Genomic DNA, 24,406 nt, shown 5'->3' with positions numbered 1-24,406 from the left:
TTCCATTTTCCCAGCAAACACAAGACGCACGGAAAGGCAATAGAAACATAGCAGGGTCAAAAAAAAGCAGAGCCTAGGAGAGAACTGTGAAATATCTGGAAATACACAGATGACTACATAGACAACACAGAAATGCACCTGAGCTCAGACTGGTAACAGTTTTGAAGACAGGACTGTGAAAACTCAAGTTATTAGGTAGCTCACCAAATGTTTGAATTTATCAATACCTGGCTGCACCCCATCTTGCAATATACAGGATTGCCTATTTTATCTCCTTTTTTTTCTCTCTACTGCCAGGCACAGCTGCAGTAAATTTCCTCTGTCTCCTGTTTCCTATATACCCTTCCTTAGCCTGCGAGCAGCAGGGACATATTATACCCGATGTAAAAGCTGCACATATGCTGATGGGTGGCTGCATGGCAGGAACAAGTTTTGACCAACCAGCTGATCACTGTCTTAACAGGTGCTGCATAGACCAGGCAGCATATACTGCTCCACCTTTGCTGAGTAAGGTACACAGATCACTACATACATACATTTTAGCTAGACCTGACCCAAGGGAACAAGGAACTGCCTAACACAGACTACTCTGAGTGGGTTAAAAAGCTTAGTAGAGCAGCAGGATGAGTATACACTGAGCTGTGCAGCCAACTGTGTGCTGGTACTAGTAGCTATCGGAACTGGTTTAAAGGTGGCATGGCTGCAGTCTAAATATATTCTCTGTTGTAGTTAGCAAAAGCATATGATTCTCTGATTTTATTGTTTTCAGCTTTCTTTCCTATGATCACTTTTATCTCAAATATTCATTAAACTACCAATTTCAGTGCTTCTTAGTAAAACAGATTATCTGTTAAGGTACCTCCTGCCTTAAATGTTCAGGTTTCAGATCTTTGGCACTACTATTATTAATATTATTCTATGAAGCTTTAAAAATACATCAAACCTAAAAGTCTGTCAAAAAAATCTTCATATTAAAAAAACCCCAAAAAACAACAAACAAACAAACAAAAACCAAAACAAACCAAAACAAAAACAACCAAGAAAACGACCAGGAAAACAACAAAACCACTTTTGGGCTAGTTTTATCATTTTATAAAAACAACAAGGAAACACACATATTGATCTTTTCCCTCTGTTGGTAATTTTTGTGGTTAAATATGCATTACCCATAATACTTACGTTGTGTCTGTCGGAAAAATACACACTCAGGTTCCACTTATTTTTCACCAGAAAAGCATTATAAAATTCATAATAATAAATTACAAATAAGAAAGATTTCTACTGAACATAGAAGAGTAAATTTAGACAGTAATACCTGAAACAACACCAATTCCATCATCACAGTCATAATCAGAGACTTCACTGTCACTGATTCTTTTGGACCCTGCCAAGAAAAAAAAATCGGACATGTATCATTTATCTTCCTGTAAGTTAAAACTATTGTCAGTCAACAATATATAGATAAACATAAGGATTTCATACTACACAATGAAGCATTAATGTAACAGCAATTACTGATTTTATATTATTGCAAATGTTTTGGTGTACCATCAATTTTCATCTAAACGTTTAATGTAATATGCAATGAAAAGCTGAAATACAGCTCCACAACATTGCTTTTATGAAATATTTTCATATACTTCATATCTATATGTATTCACCCCATACAGAGTGAATTATTGACATCACACTGTTCATCTTGCAAGGCATAATCCCCCCGCAAAGTCTTGGAACACCAGATAAATAACTTGTAGCAATAATATTAAATGGATGTAATATTTTCTTTTGGTTATTAGTAGCTATTAGCAGGAGAACGGGAAGCTTCACACATATAGTGTATCCTGAAAAACCAAATCTCTCTGTGATACTTTAGAGGAAACAAGCTATTAAATGCTCTAAGAGACTACACCTGTCAAAACAGCTAGAGGTTAGTTGGGCAAAGGAGATTCCACATCCACAATTAGAGCCAAAATGTAGGTGACGTAGCACAAATATATATATATATATATATATATATATATATATATATATATGTCAGTTTGTGTTTAGCTTAATTTTACTTCTGTCTTTTGTGGCATCTTTTAAATGGCATTTGATTCTTGACACTAGGATTAAGCACTGGCATATGAATCATAATTATTCATTTACTTGTTTTAGATGTGAAAGTTCTGTTTGTCAGCAAGATGGTGTGTCTGTTCTAATCCTCTGGCCACATAAAAATAGGTAACTGGTTAGTAGAAGATTTAACTAATTGTCACCAAATCTTCAATCATGTGCAAGATTTTTCATTCTTACCACAGGATGATTTATTCTGAAAACTGCACACACAAAAATACCAGTAAAAACTAAGAGTAAAGCTAAAGAAGGCCAGGACAAAGCAGGATTAATATTCTATCCAGGTGACTGGCACAGAAGGATGCTTACCCTCCTTTCCCAACAAAAGATGGGAAGAACAAGTGCTAAGAGGTATTCTGACAGAAATAAAAAGCTTTTGATTTAAAGAAATCTTAGACATTATTTGAATCATAAGAACTGCTGTGAAATGTCAGACTGCCTAATATTTCTCTAGCCACCAAGGGATAGTGGAAGGCCCTTCTTTAGCAGAAAGAGTGTCCTTACAGTATCCGTATGGAAAAAGTTTTCTGTTGCACCCTTCTAGCTTTCAGCGGGCAGGGGTCCTGGCAACTGAGGCTTCTCACAACCCATCCTGTTTACCATAAGTCATTAATCACCCCACTCTCCACAAATGTTTATAACTTCTTTTTGAGTCAGAGTATTCTCTTGGCCTCTATAATACACTGTCAGTACGTTCTGCAGTTAAATTTTGCATTGTGTGAAATAGTCTTCCCTCTGTTTGATTTCTATTACACTACTTCAGACAATACAAAGCTTTTGTATTCTGAGAAACTTGAATGAGCATTCTGTATTCTTCCATAGTCATCTCTTTTTTTGAGCTGAAATATCATTTAGTTCCTTTGCATATGCAAACCATTCCATATTTCTGATTGTTCCTGCTGCATTTGTTTGTATGTTTTCTAGTTCTGTGGCTTCTATGAGAAGTCAGAAGTCATTGCAGCAATCAAGATGTGGCTGTATGAATTTATAAACTAGACTGCAGACTATTTCTTTTGGGATAAAAATTACTCTGTTAAAAATTATTCAATTAGAAAATAGTGTAAGTGTGATATGTGTTACTTCTTAGAAAACACAATCTAGCCTGCCATTACATTATGCAATTTCAGTAGTGCAATGTTAAGTAGTAAAGCTTGAGAATTTTTTTCTCACAAATAGGAACTTAAAATTAGTACAAGGAAAGACATGATTTAGTCTCCTATGCCCTGTAATTTTTGCACAGTAGAATTCAGGTAGGTTCAATCTATTATAAAAGTTTAGAAATAGCCATGCTACAATGGGAAGGGTAGAAGGTGTCTTTGAGTTCAAGAAATAATAAATAAAGTCTTTCTCTACAATAAGAAACAGCAAGCAAGTGACCACAAATAGCACTTGGGAAAGCCTATAAGATGAGGGCAGGAGCTAAGGAAAAGTTTTCAGCCTCTTAATGGACTTTCTGAGAATCAGGATTTCTAAAAGCAATTAAGTCTGACAAGAACAATATTCAACCTGATAATTTTAATTATAGTACCACGAAGTCCCCATGAAAATCTCTCTTCCTCCCAAAGAAAGAACATCCATTCTGCCTGTGATGATGTTCCTGCTGCCATTTTCAGCAGACCCTTTTACTGGTCTGGTGATACACATGCCAGCGAGCAAGAAGGATTGGTCTCCATGCTCCTTAGCCACTAATTCAAAAGCAGGCCATTAAATAAGAAGGACAATATTTGTGAGCAAACACTAAGCAAGAGAGCCCTAGTAGTTTGGCTGGGATTTGTCTGCGATGTAAAAGGCAGAAGCCCTGACAGGAGTGCAGAGCGGTGCAATTCTGGCCTCTGATAACCCTGGTGCTGCTCTGGCAGTGGGACTGTGGCTGCTGTGCAGAGATGCCAATAACATCACTCAGGCGCTGTCAGAGAAGACTGTGGGATGGGGAGAGAGGGGCGACTGAACAGTTTGCTGGTGCTCATCACACAGATGCTTGTAAAGGCTTGTATCATGGAAGACGTAAGAGAGCTGCATCAACTATGATTTGAATGAATGTCATTTATTATCATCCAATTCATCCTTACGAATTAATCTAATTACAACTGCCGTTGCTCTTTATTTATGTTTATATTTACAGCTAAGTACATCTGCTTTAACATATTTTTAGAATATTGTATTCTAGAGAAAAATTTGCATCTTTGAGGATGAAAACAGCCAGCTGTTGTCACAGTGGGCTCTAGACTTCCCATCTGCATAGCAAGAATTATATGTTGTAGTAGTCACAGGATACATCTGGCAGAAAAGAGAGACTAAGAAGCTTCAGTGGACCACAGGTATAAAAGACAGGAGTCTCTGGCCCCTCAAACTGCATTCACCTTTTCCAGAATCTCCTAATACCTCAACTCCAATACACCTTCCAGGATCTAGAGGCTCTTTTTTTTATATACAGGCCTCTGTCTTCACTCCCACCCAAGCTGCAGGGCAGAGTCCGGGCACAGGGAAAGTGAATGGGCCAGAACAGAGACCTGCCCAAAGGATGGGAGTAGAGAAGGAGTAGAGTCAAGGGAAGAATCAGATTTCAGGGCTTTCTCCAATTGCCTTTTCTACTGCAAAGAGGAAAGTCTCTAGTAATAGCTGACATCACTTAAATACAAAAACCTCTTTCTCTTATGATGAGATATGAAGTTTGTTCAGATCAGATCATTTATTCGATCTCCTCTGACAGAGGCTATCTTAAGCCAAATCTAACAACAGATGTAAACCAACTGAAAAATAATAATCTTTAAGTAATATTTCACATTTACTTATGAATGTAACTTTAAATACTGGTTAAGAAATCAAAACAAATTTAAACCAGATTTAATTACATGGTTTTATCTTTGGAAAATAATGTTTTCAGGAAGGATGGAGGATGGAAAGCATGTAAATTAAATATGTAATGTCAAGAAGTACTGCCTGGAATCAGATTTTATTTATTTATTTATTTTAAATGTCTTACATTAACTTCAGAAATGGAACATACTAGAAAGTGCACAGGTCAAAACCATGTATTGAATGGAGTATTGGAAATACCAGTATAATTGCTGACAGCTTAGTTTAATATTACTTATAATTTTTGCAAGAGTAATTTCATCTGCTATATATTAATTTTAGATGGTAATTTTCTTTCTAACCTATTGACAATGTAAATTTGAAGATTTAAGCTTCAGTCGCACCTTAGCTCTGTCTTTTCAGGATACCCTTTCATTATCTAAGTAATTTGAACTACTGACCATCAAACAGAAAGAACAATTCATAGTTTATCTGGGAAAGGTGACAATGAAGCCTCCCACAAATGATTGCAAAGGACTATTGCTAGTGAAATTGTTATTTAGTATTGTGATGGATATCTTAAAGTATTTGACAAATACATTATAAAATATGGTACTTATTTCAAGAGCAACAAGATTAAATCCAATTTAACATTCAAAATTCAGTAAAAAGTTCAAGCATGTAACACCTGGGACACTGGGTCCGTCAAATAAATGCATCAGTGCCAATGGTTTGCATATATTTAACTTTTATTTGATGGATTTTAGACATGAGGAATGGCATTAATTAAGTCTCACTGCCATTGCACTCGAATATAGCTTATTAATGAAACATTCTTGAGGATATTATTACCATTTTGTCTGATAACTGGGTGGTTACAGATGGTAAATACTGGCTTTTGAATGCCTTCCACTTGGATTAATGGTTATTACAGTTACAGACTGAAGGCAAAATAGACCTCATGTTGTATGATTAGCTGGTGAAAACCACATTTTAAAAAAGCTTTAATTTAGCATAACCCCAATCCCAGTGAACTGAAAAGATATATTCTCCTTCATTTCAGCAGGTTTTAGTTTAATAGCCTTCAACTATCAATAAAACTGTTTTCGAGGGACAGCTTACATTGGGGACAGTGGAGAACCTCCCTATCAGGACTTGATAACCTTCAGCATCCTCCTTCCCTCCTGCTACTTCCTACTCCTTCCCTGCCATGGCTGCGCAAGGTACCACCCCACCCAGCACGACAGCTCTGCAAGAACACGTACACAACAGCACTGGAACTTTATGGCACTTGCACTGTAGATTTCATTGTAGCGTTGGGGTAAAACCTAAAAACTATTAGACCCATTATTTTCACTTTCCATTTAAAAGGTACTTTCTATTTAAATTTTTACTATTTTACTGATTTTCTATTTTGCATTTTTGCTTTCTATTAGGTAGAACAAGAATTTTAAATATGGTAGTTTCTTACTGTAAAAACCTTTCCATTTTTCATCTTCATGGCTAGCAATAATGGAAAAAATGGGGTATTTTATTCAATTTTATGCATCAAATACTTTTTTTTTTTGTTAACTTTTTATGGGCTGCAGTATTGGTGGCCATGGAAGGCTCTAACAACTTCTGAATAAAAATAATATGGAAATCACTGAAGAAACCTTTGGAGAATCTTCTTTGGATGTCCCCTGCCTCTCTAAGAGGCATTTGGACAATGCACTCAATAACATGCTTTAACTTTTGGTGAGCTCTGAAGTGGCAGTTGGACTAGATGGTCATTGTGGGTCCTTTCCAAATGAAATATTCTATTCTATTCTATTCTATTCTATTCTATTCTATTCTACTTTTACAGAATCATATTTTTCTCCATAACAACATTCTAAATAACTGGAACTTTTCCAATTGAATGAGAAAATATACAATCATAATCATTTTCTTGCAAGGCAACCTAAATCTGTGGAGAGTTCTGAAAGATCTTCTGATTTTTACATGACAACTGAAGTTGGCACAGAGTTGTGCTCCACTCTGTTATTAATATACAGGGAAGACAATGCAAGATATAATACCTTCTGTTCTTCATGTATTGCCCATTGATATTTCTGATACAGGCCTCAAGAGAAGACCAACATGTGAGGTTCAAAACTCTACCTAAGCCTATATGACCAACCAACCAATATAGTTATCAGGACTGACTAGGATGAATCAGCTTAAATACAGAAGGAAGTGCCAGATTTATGGCTCAGAAATTCTCTGTTTTCCTTGTGGGTGTTAAAAAAAAAAAAAAAAAGAAAGCAGACCAAGCTCCTGAGCATCCTGCCTCTTAAAATGCAAGAATCTTTTACAGGGTTTTGTGGGCTCCTTGGGGAATGAAGGGCAGTGAAGCATGCTTATGAGTTCCTTCCCTGAAGCTCACAGAAGGCCTTCACAACCACTTAAAGTAACTCAGCGTTGCCAGTAATTGTTCTGTCTTCAAAGCCGGCACATAAGCAACCCTAAAATCAGTCTCACAACAACTGTCTTAAGAATTTGCTCTCTCATATTCATCCAGTCTGTGCCTGAGGGTTCTTAGTGTGAACTAATTTCTCATGCAGTCCCACTGTCGCTATGTCAATCTGTCACTTTATCCTCCTGCACATAATAGTGGTTTTTTAAAGTTTTTGACCAATTTCATCTACATTGACAGAGGGTTATAAATACCAAATATAATTAAGTTCCTACAGATCTTTGAAAATTATTGCTGGATAAAAGAGAGAGATTGTATATATTCATCAATGACTTGGATGAGGGAATTGAGTGTACTATCAGCAAGTTTGCTGATGACACCAAGCTGGGAGGAGTGGCTGACACGCCAGAGGGCTGTGCTGCCATCCAGAGACCTGGGCAGGGAAAAATTTAATGAAATATAACAAGGGAAAATGTAGAGTCTTACATCTGGGCAGGAACAACCCCAGGTTCCAGTATAGGTTGGGGAACGACCTCTTAGAGAGCAGTGTAGGGGAAAGTGACCTGGGGGTCCTGGTGGACAGCAGGATGACCATGAGCCAGCACTGTGCCCTTGTGGCCAAGAAGGCCAATGGCATCCTGGGGTGTATTAGAAGGGGGGTGGTTAGCAGGTCGAGAGAGGTTCTCCTTCCCCTCTACTCTACCCTGGTGAGACCTCATCTGGAATATTGTGTCCAGTTCTGGGCCCCTCAGTTCAAGAAGGACAGGGAACTGCTGGAAAGAGTCCAGCTTAGGGAAAAAAAGATGATGAAGGGAGTGGAGCATCTCCCTTATGAGGAAAGGCTGAGGGAGCGGGGGCTCTTTAGCTTGGAGAAGAGGAGACTGAGGGGTGACCTCATTAATGTTTATAAATACGTAAAGGGTGAGTGTCACGAGGATGGAGCCAGACTCTTCTCGGTGACAACCAATGATAGGACAAGGGGTAATGGGTTCCAACTGGAACACAAGAGGTTCCACTTAAATTTGAGAAGAAACTTCTTCACAGTGGGGGTGACGGAACACTGGAACAGGCTGCCCAGGGAGGTTGTGGAGTCTCCTTCTCTGGAGACATTCAAAACCCACCTGGACGCCTTCCTGCGTAACCTCATCTGGGTGTTCCTGATCTGGCAGAGGGATTGAACTAGATGGTCTTTTGAGGTCCCTTCCAATCCCTAATATTCTGTGATTCTATGACTCTGACGTTCTTTAATGAAAAAGAAACATTATCAAGCCAAAATTTGTGGCTAAACCCTACGTGCACAAATCCATACTCGCCACAGCAAACGTGGTCTCTTCCTATGTGAAGATATCATAAAACATGAGAATAATGTGGTATTATTTCAGGAGAGAATGGAATTAAAGAAACATGAGAGACTAAAGGTAGATGAAATGAAAACTGGGCTTTATTAGTAGTACTCTCAGAAACATCCTGTGGTGGCTTTGTTTCTTTCCATCATGGTATTGAATCCATTTTCTTAACAATATGCATTTCGTTTTTTAAACACAACTAAAAGATAATTAGTTGAACCAATTCTCAGTGAAAGTCCCATAATTAAAACTGGAAGAACTGCAAAAAGTCCCTCATGAAATGCACTACAAAATTTAAGCTTGTAAAAATTGTGCATTATCAATTTATCTATATTTAATTAACACAAACTTCTTAGATATAGATTTGTAACTGGGGATTTAAATCAATATGAAACTGTAAAAATATGTATCAGTATAACTACTGCTTTTGCCAGTACTTCACTTTACCCCACGTCTGTATTTTAAAAATACTTACACTGATTTTCAAAAATCTGTAATACAACAATGTTCCTTGTAATATAGCTTAAGCAAAATGCATTTTCCTAGTATAGTTAATAAAGCTCACTACAGTTTACCTACCAAAGCTCTACCTAAAAGAAAGGCAGGCAAAGCAAGTATAGTGTTATAATACTACTCCAATATCAATATTGAGACGTTGAGAACAGAGAATGAAAGCCAACAAATGACCTGTGACTGAAAAGCAGACAAGAAAAGCCAAGGAACATTTAAGCAATTTAGCATCTGCACAATACATAGCAAAAGCACACCAATAAAATACTGAATTAAATTCCGCATGTATATGGAAGCACTAAGCATTTCTGGCATGCTGAAAATTTACCTGAATCATATGAATATAAGCCTCTGTCTGGAAAACAAATATTGAAATGAAGTAGTGTCAGGGAAAAATAGATGAATCAATACATGTAACAGGGGTGGTTAGAACCTTAAACTTCATTGAAATTCCTTCTGGAGACTGAAGAATTTGTAATTGTAGGCCACATTCGTTTAAAACAATAAAACTGAAGTAGGTAGCAGAAATTAAACCACAAAAATTCCAGTCACTTCTGGATCAACATTTATATTTAGTAGTCACAGAGGACTAGTAGTGCTATTACAGCCGTTTCCAATTCTGAAATACAACTGCACATTTACTATAAGCAAGTGTTTAGCTTGCAAAATGTATATTCAACTAAGCACGCAATATGAGCAGCTACTCTTAAAGTTAATGCGCACTGCTGTTGGCAGGAAGTTATTAGCAGAACTTTCCTGAAATGCGGAGATGAATCCTGCTTTAAATTTAACAGATTCAGAAGTGATGTTCCAGTCGATATTCTGTCTCCAGTTAGGTCCTGATTGATCAGGTAAATATGTACATACATGAATACCTTATCTACATATCATTGTTACCAGAGAATTTAAGAGTCCTGATGTGAGCACAATAATTAAATACTTGCAATATCTGTTTTATTGTTTGCATTCCTTAAGTCTGCCTGGTTTATGTATTTTAGCTTTCCATACAACCATACCAGTTTTTTTAAACTTGGCAATATAATAGCATGCAAACATTTGGACAATTATGGAAATGTGAAATGTTACTTTGCATTTGCAGATTTTGTAAAAGCGACTTCCATAAAGTAATACAAAGAAGCCAGGAAGTCAGGATAACATGAATACTATCTTGCCATTAGTAAGACATTATGAATGTTTTTATTCCTTATAGCTGAACAGCTCACAGACATCATCTTAAATATTAAAGAGTGACAGTCCATGAGTAAATGATGTACCTCAGATAACAAGATATGACAGTGTTAGAGGAAAAACAAAAATTTTGATTACTTGCCAACTAGTGCTGTTAAGAATTCATTGGATGAATAGGTCCTTTCTGGCGGGTCACACTTTTTCTGACATCCAGTTACTATTTTAATATGTAGACCATATCGCTAAATCATCTACTACTTCCAATTTCTAACTCTCCATATTTTCAAATTGGGTTTCTTGATAAACATAATTAATTTTTATGGCCCAGCTCTAGAATTCTGTTAAGCTATATAATTACAAAGTGAAAGTGAATAATAGGGGGTGGGGGGGGAGGGAGGCTCAGCATCATTTGCAGTCTTTTAGATGTGAGCTTTAGTGCATAACTTCTCTAATATTTGTATTCCCTGGTACTAACTTCTTCCAGTTATGAATTTCATTAAAAACTGATCCTTCTTTGGCTACAAAATTATGAAAAATGAACTACGAGGAATTTTGCTAGTTTACTCCAGCATCAGAAAGTCATCAAAGGTTTAAGAGTATCATCAAAAAAATAAATTAAAACAGTCTAGAAATTAATTATATTGTTAAAAATTAAGGACTTTCTGAATTTCATTTCTGGAAAGATCTATAAAATGGTAGAGGGTCTTGAAGAGCAAAAGAATATAAAAATATTGAGATTATGATGGGAATGAGAACTAAGGAAGCCATGTTTCTTTCTGTATGATTACAACACAGAAAGAAAAAGTCTGAATAGTATTAAACTCATCTGAAAACTTTATCAGAACCATCACACTCTTATATGAGAGTTTATTATGATTCCACAATTAAAATAAATAAATACATACTACCTTTAGCCAGAAAAGTAAGCTATTGTATGGACCTCTATCTTTTAGAATATTCTTAAAGGTCACCTGACTTGCTATTTATCGACTGCCAGAAAAGTTACTTTACCCTATCCAGTGAGTTATTCCAAAGAACCTTGCTTTTCTGTCATCATTACATGAAAAAAGAGTAGTTTATTAACATGATTCTATGAAGTCATCATAGCAACAGCATTATAAATAACCAAATTCCCTTCAACTGCTTCACAACAGAATTTTAAGTATTTCTGTAGTTTAATTACAATTTAATAAAGTTTATTTTAAAATTTTCGAACAGCACAAAATTAATATCTTAAATAATTTTCTTTTATTAGGAAAAATAAAAGTATTTTGATAGTTTAAGGCCTTTTTGAGACACCCCTGTACCATGTTAAATACCTTTTAATTAAAGTATTTAATAAATCATAGATGTAGAATAAATATAATAAATAAATCATAGGTGTATAATAAATACTGGTATATATATCCATATTCTATGAACAAAAACATCAATGTATGCAAACAAAGATAACATGCCCAAAGCCTGTGCTCCATATAAGAAAGAGAAAAAATAAGAAGAATGAAAGAGAAAAATAAGAGCTGTTCTTGCTGTCCAGGGTAAAAGTCTCATAATATATACATCATTCATAGTCTGTGCCACTGACCATAAAATGCTCCATATTATAATTTGAAAAAAGTCATGGATGCATGTTTCCATTAAGTATAACTCACTTATCTACTAGTGAACAGCATTATTATAATTCCCTCAAGTAAGTTTCAGTGACATTGATTTAAAATTATTGTACTGACTTACCATATTCACTATAAACTAAAAGGAAATTGCTGAGACAGCAAGATGCTGATTCTGCAGTAAAATGAGACTCTCCAGAGTTCCAGGGAAATCAACAGTTTTCACTGGATGACTGAGAGTTGAAATGCAGGGGCTCAGATTTCACAGGGTAAAGTTTCAGATACATTGCAATTAATTATTATTAAATGTTAATGATTTTGGTACTACCAAGTGTATCTCTTAATGTCCTACAACATAGACTTGAAAATTTTAAGATTTAAATAATGGAAGAGAGGACTTGAATTAACAGCTATAACATTCAATTCATCTTTAATTTGACAGTACAGACACAGAATTTCAGGAAAAACCCTAAGCACCCAGCAATGACAAATCCATCTAAAAATGCTATTGAAAAATTAATAAGAAATGAGGTCCTTTAGTTCAGTTTCTCAATTTGCTTTTTCTAGTTAGATGTAATAATTTTTAGCATGTTAAAGTCTCAGCATTTCCCCAGAAAATATAGTCTGACTCAGGAAAGTGTGAAGAGCTGACAAAAAAAAAGATGAAAACTTTTCACGTGATTAAAAACACTTTGCTCACATATAATAGAATTTTTATTCCCATCTGAATGAAGAAATAAAATTTGGAAAAGGAAAGTTATACATAGTTTTTTGCACACTATATGCAGATTTTTTTTTTTTGTAGAACTATACTCAAAATTTGTCCCCAGAGTTTAAATACTCATTACTATAATTTCTCTCCCTTCAGATTTTTTATATGCCTGAAGAATCATGAAACTCAGTGAATGGAGTCATTGACGACTTTAATTCTAAAAGGAATGAAAGTCAAATTCCCTTTAAAAGAAAGTTACTTTGCAGTTTATTTATTTACAATTATTTTGATCCTGATTGGTGTTTCTGGCATTCAGGTCTTGTAAAAATACAATTTGACCCACTATTTTGGACTTCTGTCTGTTGATCACAAACATCATAATTTCTAAAATCTTTTAGACCTAGTTTTCAGCAGACTTTATCTCACAAATATTTACTACTTTTCTGTTACTGAGGATGCTTAAAATATAACTTCACTTTTCTGCATTCTCATGGCGATTAGAAGCTCTCCTTCCACTGTTGTACATATCTATGCTGTAACTAGAGACCTGAAAATGTTTGGGTTTACTGTTATTTTCACATTTCTTCCCTGGGGTTGGTATTTAGCTGTTGTGTACACTGTATACCCACTCTCTGTGGTCTACAGATCAATGATTCAGATAGCCTGGTTTTAAAGCTTAAAAATCTGACTTGGAAAAGTAATGTCAGTTACTTGGGAAATTCTTAAAACACTTGAAGTAAAACAAACTCTGCTCCAAAAAAATTCAGAGTCAGTATAGGACTAAAAACAATTATTGTCCTTCAAATACACGATAACCCAGTATTCTTTGTCAACTGAACAGGACCAGCTCACACTGCACAAATGCACATAATACATGAACGTAACTGTAAAAGACTAAATAAGAATGTCTCAGATCCAATTTTATGTCTGTTACCACTTTATTCTGGGCTGCACAGACAGGAAGCAATTTTTAATTTGCAGTCCCATGGTATAAACCCTGCTTGATTTCTGTATCAGTTCTCAATGAATAGTAATACCAACACTAACTTCCATCCCATTGATCCTAACAACTATAAACACAACATTCAAACCACGTTCAGTTTTCAATGTAATCTGTAGTAAGCCTCTTACCTAATGTGAGGTGGAACAATAATACGGTGGCCTAACAAAAAACAGGAATGCCCAAATCTTTTTTAAAATAATCTTTAATTTTCTGTTTATAATCTCTTTTCAGAGTCAATATAAAAAGAACTTCAGTTTGTCTGTAATTCTAGTTAATGTTGTCTGAAATTCTTAATGTATGGCTGATTTTATGTCAAATGTTAAAGAAAATGAAGCCATTTTAAAAATTTTCTTCAAAAATTCAGCACAATAAGTAAAATAGACCTACTCATTACCTCACATTTCACCTAAGTTTAGAATACACTCACTGGATAAAAATCAGTCAGTTTATGAAAATCTGAAATGTAATTATCTGAAAGATCTAGTAAGTAATAATCCTATGTTCTATATTAGTTCGAGTTCCTAAGTAGATGTCTTTCAAATAATACAAAGCAAAAAGCATGGTAATGGTCCTTCATCACTAGGAAGTTAAGGGATTGTATGGATCAGAGGACTGGGCAAGAGAAGGTGGCCAGGTGGCTTAGATCAGTCTGTACCACAATGTAATGCCCACTCGATGATATTGAGAGACGAATATATGTAGAAACTAAGCTATTGTCTCTGAAAGCTGGTTCCTAAGAAAATGGCATATGGAGGAAGCCTGCGCTTTGCTACTGGCTTTCTGAAAACGTAGGAGCACAGTTTTCAGGGTTGGCAGTCTGCTATTCATCAAGAACACTACAATTCAGTGATATTAAAAAGAGAATAGAAGTAAGTGGTAAGTGTAGGTGGTTCTTTTAAAATACCTTCAGATAATAACATTTAAGTATTGTCTTCAAATATATGTATTTATAGCAACTTGGCAATCATGAAGATAAGAAAGCTTAGATGTGTAGATGTGTATTTATACAAACAACAAATCATCTTGTAATTCAAAATCTCTCTATTTCTCACACTAACAATTTTTGGGGGCATGCAATAAAGTACTTCATACTGTATTCACATTCTATACACAGAGGCATCACAGAAACGAACAAAAGGTGAGAGGACTGAACGGCTCAGATTTTACAGCCTCAGAAATTGAAATCAGCCTGCTGTGTAACAGCACAGGAAGTGTTCTAAAATGTGCTTTGGAAAAGACAAACTTTGTAGACGTGCCTGGTCTTCATTCTGGAGATTTTTTTCACCTTGTTATAACATGCCATTGGATAATATCTTCTGTTTCATCAAGAACTTCAGACACAAGAAACTAAGATATTAAGTTTAACTTAATAGCATTCTGAAACCTCAAAAAAAAAAAGTAAAAGAACCAGACTTCTATATGTTATTAATATATTATTAGTGAAGCCAAACTATCATAAGATGAGCTGTCTGCCCTTCACCGGTTCCCTGGTGATGACATTTAGGTTGGGAAGGGCTTTCTGGTAGTCACCTGGTGCAATGCCTGTTTCAGGCTTGGACAACTTACACTGCATTGTTACGGCCTTGTCCAACTGAGTTCTGGATATCTCCAATAGGATATTCCATCACCTCTCTGGACAACAAGAAATATTTTAATTTCCATTTCAGAGGTGTGAAAACAATTAGAATTTTTTTTTTAATCACTAAAAGGATTCTGCTACCATTGAGGATCTCTGACCAGATGTTACATTTCCATTTGGATGCCTTTCCTGTCCCCCAAAAGGAGACATTTTTATTCCAAGAGACCTTTTTCTCTATGGCTGTACATAGAAAACTATCTGTTTAAACTGGAAATTATTTATAACACACAAGGATTCAAGAAGTGCATATATTCCCAGGAGACTAAGGAAAACCCTTCTTTAAGGGATCCCAATCTCAGTAGGAATGCAAATATCATAATTTATTGTACGAGTATGGAAATTCTTCAGAAATCACAGGAAATATCTAACACTGTTTATTTGGCTGAAGTTTTTAGAAACTCAAATTGTGAAAGTACTCCTTTATTTCACAGACAGGAAATGCTAAAAAAAATAGGGTTTGTTTGCAGGACTGAATATTTCCTCAAAACCAGAACTTCACAAATTTCACATACTAACAGATACTGAAATGTCCAGCTGGTCTGTAAAAGTAATTTTACATGGAAAATTAAACTTCCTAAAATGTTTTACAGGATGGTTGATAATATAGAAAAAAAATAATTTTAAAACTTTACTTAACAGTCACTGTACTTAAGAAGACTGAAAAGGATTGAATTGAAACAGAACTCCTTACCTGTTAACTATCGTTTCTTTCCTCTTTTTGTAGAAAAAGTATAATCTTACAGCTTGAAGCTTATGCACTGTAACTCTCTGTTACTCTATCTCAGAATATTATGATATGGAGCATTTTAATCCTTCTCACCATCCAGTGCACAGACACAAAAACTGTCAAGTACTTGAAATACTTATATACAAGGGATTATTTAATAGGGAATCCAAATAGAACACATGAAATAACAAAGTTTGTTTGCATGGCTACAAATGCATATGTTTCTGTGAGTTTGTGTGTAACATACGCACACACACACTCACATACAATGATTAAAAAAACCTCAAAGAATTCTCATAAATACCTTCTGGTTTGTTGGGGTTTTTGTTGTTTTGTTTTGCTTTGTTTTGTTTTTATATCAGTGTCGACTGATATTTTATAACGTTAATCCACTGAAGGATAGCTTAAATCACTGGCAGTACTGAGCAGTTAAACTAGAGAAACAATGAAGTATTGAGAAAATATTTTCACCCTGTACTTATTCCTACGTATTGATTTTTGTTAGCATACTGTATACACTCTATTTTCAAAATATCTACTGGTAACATCAAACTGCTGTGCATGAAGTATATCAAACTCTACAAAACAGAATTTTAAGACAAATTCTATTTTTGAATGTAACCACGTAAAGTAGTATCAAAACAAGGTAACAGACCATGGTATTAATTCAGCTACATATGATGTTATATGCAGGTCACTTTATTTTTAAGAAGTGTGAGCTAAAGAGAAAGGTACTGCACATTCATTTTTGGTTAAACAATGAAATTATAAACACAATATAGGAGATAGGACTTCAAGATAAAACCAGCACATTCCAAAAGACCAAGATAATTTGCTCAAGCTCAGGATCTGAACCAGTTACTCTCATAAGAAAAAACAGGTGTATTGCACAGTGTTCAGTATTACCATTTGTAGCATGTCAGACTCTCATCAATAATCATAAATGACCTCATTCATAATGTCTACAAATGAACACACAAATTCTTCCCATCTACAGGATTTTAATATACTTTACATGGCAATTCAAATGAACTAGATACAGTGTGTAAAACTAACAACCTACTTTGTAACCTCCGTGTGGGACTCTCGCCATGGAGCTGTCTGCGTGACAAATACGGTGAGGGATGGGGAAGTGGCAATGAAGAGACATCGTGCGTTTGAAGCTTGTACCAATGAGGTTCATCATCTAGTAATGCTGTCTCTAACTCAATAAGAATCTAAAAAAGAAAAAAACGGTTAAAAGTAGGAAAGCATTACATAACAGAACATTTAAAATAGGTATGTTCATAAATTTTATTCTATTATTCTCTTATTGTTAAGGACTTTGTCTGAAGTTCTACAAAAATATTGCGTTTAATATTAAACAAGTTTCTGTGCCTTTTAAAATACTAAATATATCAAAAATCTTTCATAAAACTTTTTTTTACCTTCTAACAACCTTCACAGCATTCAAGTATCTTGTAGCAAGTTCGTCAGCAACATTACAACATTTTGGTAAAATACAACAACAGATAATATAGATTTTAATGAACAATTCTAAAAGAAATCCAGAAATCACGTGCATGCTGTTACTAAAACAGAATAAATACAAAAAGAATCTCACATCAGTACTATGTAATAAGTGCGAGATCACTATTTGTTTACTACTAAGTGAAATAAGGACAAGTGCAACAATTTAAAACAGTTTTGCTTTGCAATACTTGATTATTTTCTAAAAAATACTGAATATAGACCTGAATATGCGAGCAACCACATTTCTGTAATAACTACCAATAATTGTATACCTCTCCTAAAAATTCACTTTCTTCCTCTCGAACTCGTGCTTGGTCCCAAAGAGTAATTTCTAACATTCGTTCTCTAAATTCTCTCCGATGAACTGGAGAATAAATGAATGTCTGATTCCACTTAGGTTCCAATGTTTTCTTTACTGTTTTTGTTCTTCTTTTATTTTTATCACTGCAAAAAACAATTAAATATTAAAAGTATTCAAAAGACCATCATACTGTAATGAGCATATCATGGAAAGTAGGAAATCTTTAATCAGTAGTACATTTTATGTGTTATGGACACTATATGTCAGGATCAGTCCTTTATGATAAAATAAAGTTCAGCACGCATATTGAGGATAATTCGTAACTTCATATTAAAAACTAAAGGTAGGTGATTTCCAGTTCACGTGCCAATTCCAATTTTAAGAAGTTCCCTGAAAAAATAGAAATATTTTAATATGTTTATTTTGGAAACGGCATTTTATAAAGCAAAACATACTTCTGTAAATGGGAATTACATGAGGCACAGTCCAACAATCGAACACGTATGCAGACAACATTGGGCATAGCAAAAATCTGCATTTCAGATAATGGAGCCAGCTGTTTCTTTCACACTTCCAGTCCTACAGCAGCTGACTCTTAAACTGCGGAGCAGGAGGGAGCAGCTGGCCCACGTGAAGGGATGGCCAGGGAGCTGTGGGCAGCGTGGGGCCTCCTCTGCAGGGTTTGCCTGACTAAGGGCTCCACAGCGGGGAAACCAGGAGCGCCAAGAAGGAGTTACACGCCTTTTTCCAGAAACACTGGAAGGAACAGAATTCTCGAACCGGTTCCTAAAATCCTTTGGGTCACCCCAAGGATCCACCCAGGTTGAAGGTGGATCTCCACTACAAGGTTGGCCTGAGGTATTGGAGCATAATGAGGTCACCATGCAAGGCTACCATGGAACTCCTGGCTCTGGCTCCAGGCTGTTGTTGAAAGCAATGTGTTTTGCAGAATAATTCTGCTTGAAAGAATTAATATTTTCTGCTGGAAACAAGTTTCTCTGGGAAACACCCACGCTCCTTCTACTGAGAATACTGACAAGAGTTCTCATAACAATGCTTAATTTTAAACCTGCTGATTACTGCATAATGCAGCTGTGGTACTAATTTACGTGGATTTTTTAATGTGGCAATGCAGATACTGTCTGTTTGCTAATACTTGCAATTGTAATATATTTATCGTATTTCTGAACTGTTATTTAGAAGCTGGAACAAAATACTAACCAAGAAATAATATTTTTAGACACACTGTTAAAACAAATAATGTAATTATTTCTATTACACTAAAGATTTGTTTACCCTTGAGAACTGAAACAAGTTACATTAGACAAGCTTTTCCATTGAAATTTGTTTAATCAAAGAGAGTTCAGTATCTTCATCTAATTAAATGCTTGATTTATTTAAGTGTATTTTACCTCTAGCATGTTTTCTTCCACTACACAAGAAATATATTGTTGCTTACTTAGCTTTTACCTCTAAGGAAAGGAAAATCAATTTCCATGTCAGGAAAAAAAAAGTACTCAATAAGACAAATTGCTGATTCTTATATAAGTGATAGAAAACACACACAGTAATTAAAGAAAAAGTTCTGAATTCTTCACATAAATACACCATTGCAGCATAATAAAATTTAATGTTACGTAACTTTTTGTATCTGTATGCTTGAAAGTAGTTAATTAAATACCTTCTGTCTGGAAGAAAATAAATTTTAACATAAGGATTCCTTGGCCTCCCATCTTCCCTTGAAGGAAGATCCTTTGCTCCCAGTATTGTCACTATTAACTGGTGACCAACCTTGTCATACCACAGTTTTATCTGTAATGAGAAAATATTAATTAGTGAACTCATATCTACAACAAAGTAGCATATTAATCCTTAAAATTAATTTTGATCATAAGCTTCTATTTGTATTGGTTACTTAAACAGAAGAGACCATGTTCTACTTTGCATTTATAACAAAGCACAAAAAGAAATTATTACTATAATAGCTTCAATATGTACCAGGAGTTACTATTTTTTAAAACCCTGTACAATAAGTGCATTATTTCATACTAATTGTTTTTCACGTAGTGCTCTGGTTAGGATTATTATCTCTTGGCAGTGATATTGTATTACTTGAATTACTGATGTATGGTGTTCATATATATACATTTCTAAGGAGCTTATGCACAAACGAACGAATACATTTTTCATGTCCTGTTTTGCTGGAAAGACTATGAGATAAGATCATCAATACTTCAAATCTCTAAATGTTTTTCCATCTCTAAATGTTCTTCACAGTCCAATTCAGCAACAACAAGACAAAAACTATTACTAATCTGTAGAAATTATTATTAATCAGTCTTAGAGTTGATCTACTACCCTTTTTTACTACAGTCATTAAAAGCTGCTATTTAGCTATTTCAGTGTGAATACTATAGCTGAAAATGACTTATTCAAGGAGAGGATATACCTGCTTTAGAGAGCTCAATGTGGAAGGGGGAAATGGTGCAGTTAGGACAAAATAAATGATTCATTACATAGTGGTACAACGGCAGCATCATTACAGCTGACAGAGGAGACTCTCTTCCTGAGGAGTTTGCTTGAGACAGAGGACAAACAAGGCCATTTGAAGGAAAGATTGACCCTGCCTGAACTTAGGGGATAACGCCCAGCTCCACAGCTAACCAAGTAGTGCACCTTTAGGCATGAATATACCCTGGCTAAGGTAAACAAAGCCAGGGAAAGGTGCATTTTCTGTGGAGCCCATCTCACATTATTTCAGAGACAAGGTCTTCATCTGCTGTCACAGCTCCTCATCTTGAAACTTTCAGCCACTTAAAGAAAGGTCTTCATGAAATTCTCAAGACTTTTGACCCACCAACAAGAGGTTGATTTAGCTTTCTGCCATTCCTAATACTTCATTAAGTGAGATTACACTAAGACACACCAAATCAATCAATAGTGGCAGTGTACTTCTTCCTTCTGCATTACTGTGGATCTTGCAACTCCTGTAGCCACCAACCAGCAGCGTTTGAATTGATACTAAAAAGGGGAGGATACCTGTCCTCTTTTATCATGCTGTTGGTCCTATTACTGACTTTATAGGTTTCTGGTACCAACAGTTAAAGGGCTTTGACTACTAAAGCAGAAAACTGTACGAGAGAAATTATCTTTAATACATTAGATTAAAAAGAGTTCTAGATGCTGTTTCTACATCCCTGGAAAGCAAGAGGCTTTGTCAGTATTTTTTCTAAACTGAGAGTTATCTGGAATATAGGTACCTCCATCCAGCTGCAGATCACAAGTAGAAAGTTTTGCACCAACTGTATGAATTCAAAGCAAAGCTTTAATGACCTCTCAAGTGCAAGTCAACTTAAATGTTCTCTGACACTAAATGTATCCACCCGCAGGCCTCCTTGGGAGTCCTTGAGCAAAGGTCGGACTTGGTTAGTCCCATACCCCAAGGGGACTACCACTGAAGACAACCTTCTTCATCTTTTTTTTGGGGGGGGGGAAATACTTGCTTAAGCAGAATGCAATATTTTTGTGATCAAGACACTATCACAAGCTGTGTCTGAGTGAAAGTGAGATGATCCAGACATGGGTGTCTAAAATATAACCCCAATGATTTTTTCATATTCAGGCTAAATAACTCTTAGCCGCATTTGTTGCAGACCGGATTTTTGCAGGAAAACTTCAGCATGAATATTTGAAGAATGACTCTAAGCAGACAGTTAAATCATCTGACACCATTTCTTTGAGATGCTCTAACATCTATGTTTTGGAAGAAGAACTTGAAATTTGCTTTGACTCATAACTTCTACTTTTCTCTTAATGCTGTGAAAATATTTGGAAAACCTTGTACACAACAGGCATATTTTTCCTGTAATTCTCTGTAATTTGGCTTGTTACAGGAAAGGTCGGGAGGCAGAATTACCACCAAAAGGCTCTCTCTCCTGTGTTTATACTGCTAGCACTCCAATATACAGCACAGACACTTATAACCCCAGATGTCATTTGACTTGGATGCAAAGAGAAGGGAAGAAACTGGGAGTGAGAGAATGGACGAAGAACCCCACAGAGGGAAGAATAGGACTGGATTCTCATGGGGTTAGAAGAAGGAAGAAGGGACAAATCCGAAACTGCTTTAGAATTACTGGGAAAGTTAAGGGTATGGGATGCTTCTTGGTGAAACACATGAACACGTGTCCAGTTCTGGGCCCCTCAGTTCAAGAAGGACAGGGAACTGCTGGAAAGAGTCCAGCTTAGGGAAAAAAAGATGATGAAGGGAGTGGAGCATCTTCCTTATGAGGAAAGGCTGAGGGAGCTGGGGCTCTTTAGCTTGGAGAAGAGGAGACTGAGGGGTGACCTCATTAATGTTTATAAATATGTAAAGGGTGAGTGTCACGAGGATGGAGCCAGGCTCTTCTCAGTGTCAACCAATGGTAAGACAAGGGGTAATGGGTTCAAACTGGAACACAAAAGGTTCCGCTTAAATTTGAGAAGAAGCTTCTTCTCAGTGAGGGTAACGGAACACTGGAACAGGCTGCCCAGGGAGGTTGTGGAGTCTTCTCTGGAGACATTCAAAACCCGCCTGGACACCTTCCTGTGTAACCTCATCTGGGTGTTCCTGATCCGGCAGAGGGATTGGACTATATGATCTGTTGAGGTCCCTTCTGTGATTCTGTGATTCTGTGAAGAATGGAGACACTAATGTCAGGGACCATGGAAGATGGGCAAAACCAGACTGAATGACAGAAATGGAATGCAGTGACAAAAAAAAGCCACTCTGTAACTGGCAGAAAACATGTTGCAGAGAGAATGGAATGAAAGAAAATCTGGGAAGAAGTTAAGGCAGGGAACTAGAACAGAAAATGAGAAACAAGGAGTTAAAATAACACATTGAACATGGAAAATGATCTAAGGCTGATTTAATTCTGACTCTTCTGTGCATAAATATTATGACAATATTCAGATATTATGGTATTTTCCAACAAGAACCTTGTATTTTCTATTCACAAGGAGAGAAAGGACATCCATTTAAGACAGCCATGTGCACTCCAGGAGGATGGGATTCCATCCTTTCTTCTTTACCAGAGCTCTTGTGTATCAAGGGGTGGATCCCTTAAAACATTTCAAAAGGTATTTACTAATTGCATGTTCTTCATTGTCTGGGAGACGGGCATGATGAGACCCTGGAGCTTGATTTAGAGTGTTAAGTAAAGCATTGGAATGGGAGTCTGAGGTGTGTATTATGCCTGGATAGAAACTGATCGTCTCAGACTCTTATCATAGCTTCTCCATTCCTAATCAATAAATGCAGGACAACCCTACTGCACCTTTAGAATATTATGTATATTTTATGTTGTGAAATAAACACAGGATAGCACACCTATAACAAAAAAGTTGATGAGGATTTTTATTTTTCTTTTATGACTTTGTTGATTTGGATGCAGAAAAGATTCCTAACACCAAAAAGTGAAGAACACTGAATTATTCAGTCCATAGGGTGAAAGCCCCACAAAAGTGTACAGATCTTATGCTCAGCACTGAAAGACTTAAGCAGCTGACTAACAGAGCAGAACCTAACAAACCCCCCATTCAGCAGTTTTTTACACATGCGGGAATGACACTCTTAAAGACACTCTAAGAAACTTCAATGATGCGATTCTGATCTCAGTGAAGGAAAGGGAAAGATAAACTTATATAAATTACACCACAGGAAAACCTTGCTGGCTGATGTTAATGTGGAGAAAATTTAGGATATAGGCACCCAAAATTCACTTAGAAGGCGATCCAACTTGAATGCTTTCGAAAGATCTTTCCACTTACTGTTGAGGTCCTGGAAACTTATTTGCCATACACATATTCGTAATACTTTCCTTCCCTAGGCTCCTTCCCCAGGCAGATGCGCACCTAATTCTTTACTAAACTTACATTATAACCTACATTCAGGCAAACAGGCATTTTATTCAATACATCCTGAAACTGTGAGATGGTCTGTCATCTATAGAGTGGTTCATCTGTGGCACTCCCTGAGAAAGCCTGCCAGGTTAGAATACCTGCCATGCAGAGCACAAGAAACAAGACCTCCTATGCAGTCAGGTGATGAAGTTAGTCATCAGGGGCAACAGACATGAGGGTCAGGTCACAGTTCCATAGGATTCTTTGTGGGTTTCTTACCAATAGTGGTCTGACACAATATCAAGACACATTCTGGGTAGCAGGTCTGGAATCCGCTACACTAAAATTAAGCTTTCTTTGCTATCACACAGCCACACAGTACCTCGGCTTCAGATGAGACTTCATACTCCAGAGAAGAAAGGAATGTGCCACAAGTCCAGGATAAAAGCCCTCTTCTGAGAGACAGGTTCAGTCTCTTCAGTCTAAACAGGGCTTAAATCACAGATGTCCTGTTTCTGGAATGAGCCTCCTACCCATAAAACAGTACTTGAAAGCTGGTGTTGCATTCTGAGAAGTGGGGATGCAGGTATCATGTATTCCTGTTTGGTCTTCTGTAACCTCAGAAGA

General features: G+C 36.2%; 1 protein-coding gene across 41 annotated transcripts in view; it reads right to left on the bottom strand.

Annotated features, from left to right (window-relative positions):
* The window catches only part of RIMS2 (regulating synaptic membrane exocytosis 2), a 479,246-nt gene that overhangs the window by 182,439 nt on the left and 272,401 nt on the right, over nucleotides 1-24,406 (bottom strand). For 36 of the 41 annotated variants that reach the window (XM_065627842.1, XM_065627852.1, XM_065627847.1 and 33 more), the window contains 4 exons: nucleotides 19,578-19,708; nucleotides 17,868-18,039; nucleotides 17,147-17,300; nucleotides 1,316-1,384 (listed from right to left, as the gene is read on the bottom strand). In XM_065627842.1, the coding sequence (XP_065483914.1) occupies nucleotides 1,316-1,384; nucleotides 17,147-17,300; nucleotides 17,868-18,039; nucleotides 19,578-19,708 (526 nt within the window). Of the gene's footprint in view, nucleotides 1-1,315; nucleotides 1,385-9,532; nucleotides 9,560-17,146; nucleotides 17,301-17,867; nucleotides 18,040-19,577; nucleotides 19,709-24,406 lie in introns of all 41 variants that reach the window. The other 5 variants (XM_065627833.1, XM_065627834.1, XM_065627837.1 and 2 more) reach the window with 1 other exon arrangement.

The sequence above is a fragment of the Caloenas nicobarica genome, chromosome 2 (assembly GCF_036013445.1).
Source record: "Caloenas nicobarica isolate bCalNic1 chromosome 2, bCalNic1.hap1, whole genome shotgun sequence".
Classification (NCBI taxonomy): Eukaryota; Metazoa; Chordata; class Aves; order Columbiformes; family Columbidae; genus Caloenas; species Caloenas nicobarica.
Note: the sequence above shows the minus strand (reverse complement) of the source record. Positions and strands in the feature narration are given on the sequence as shown.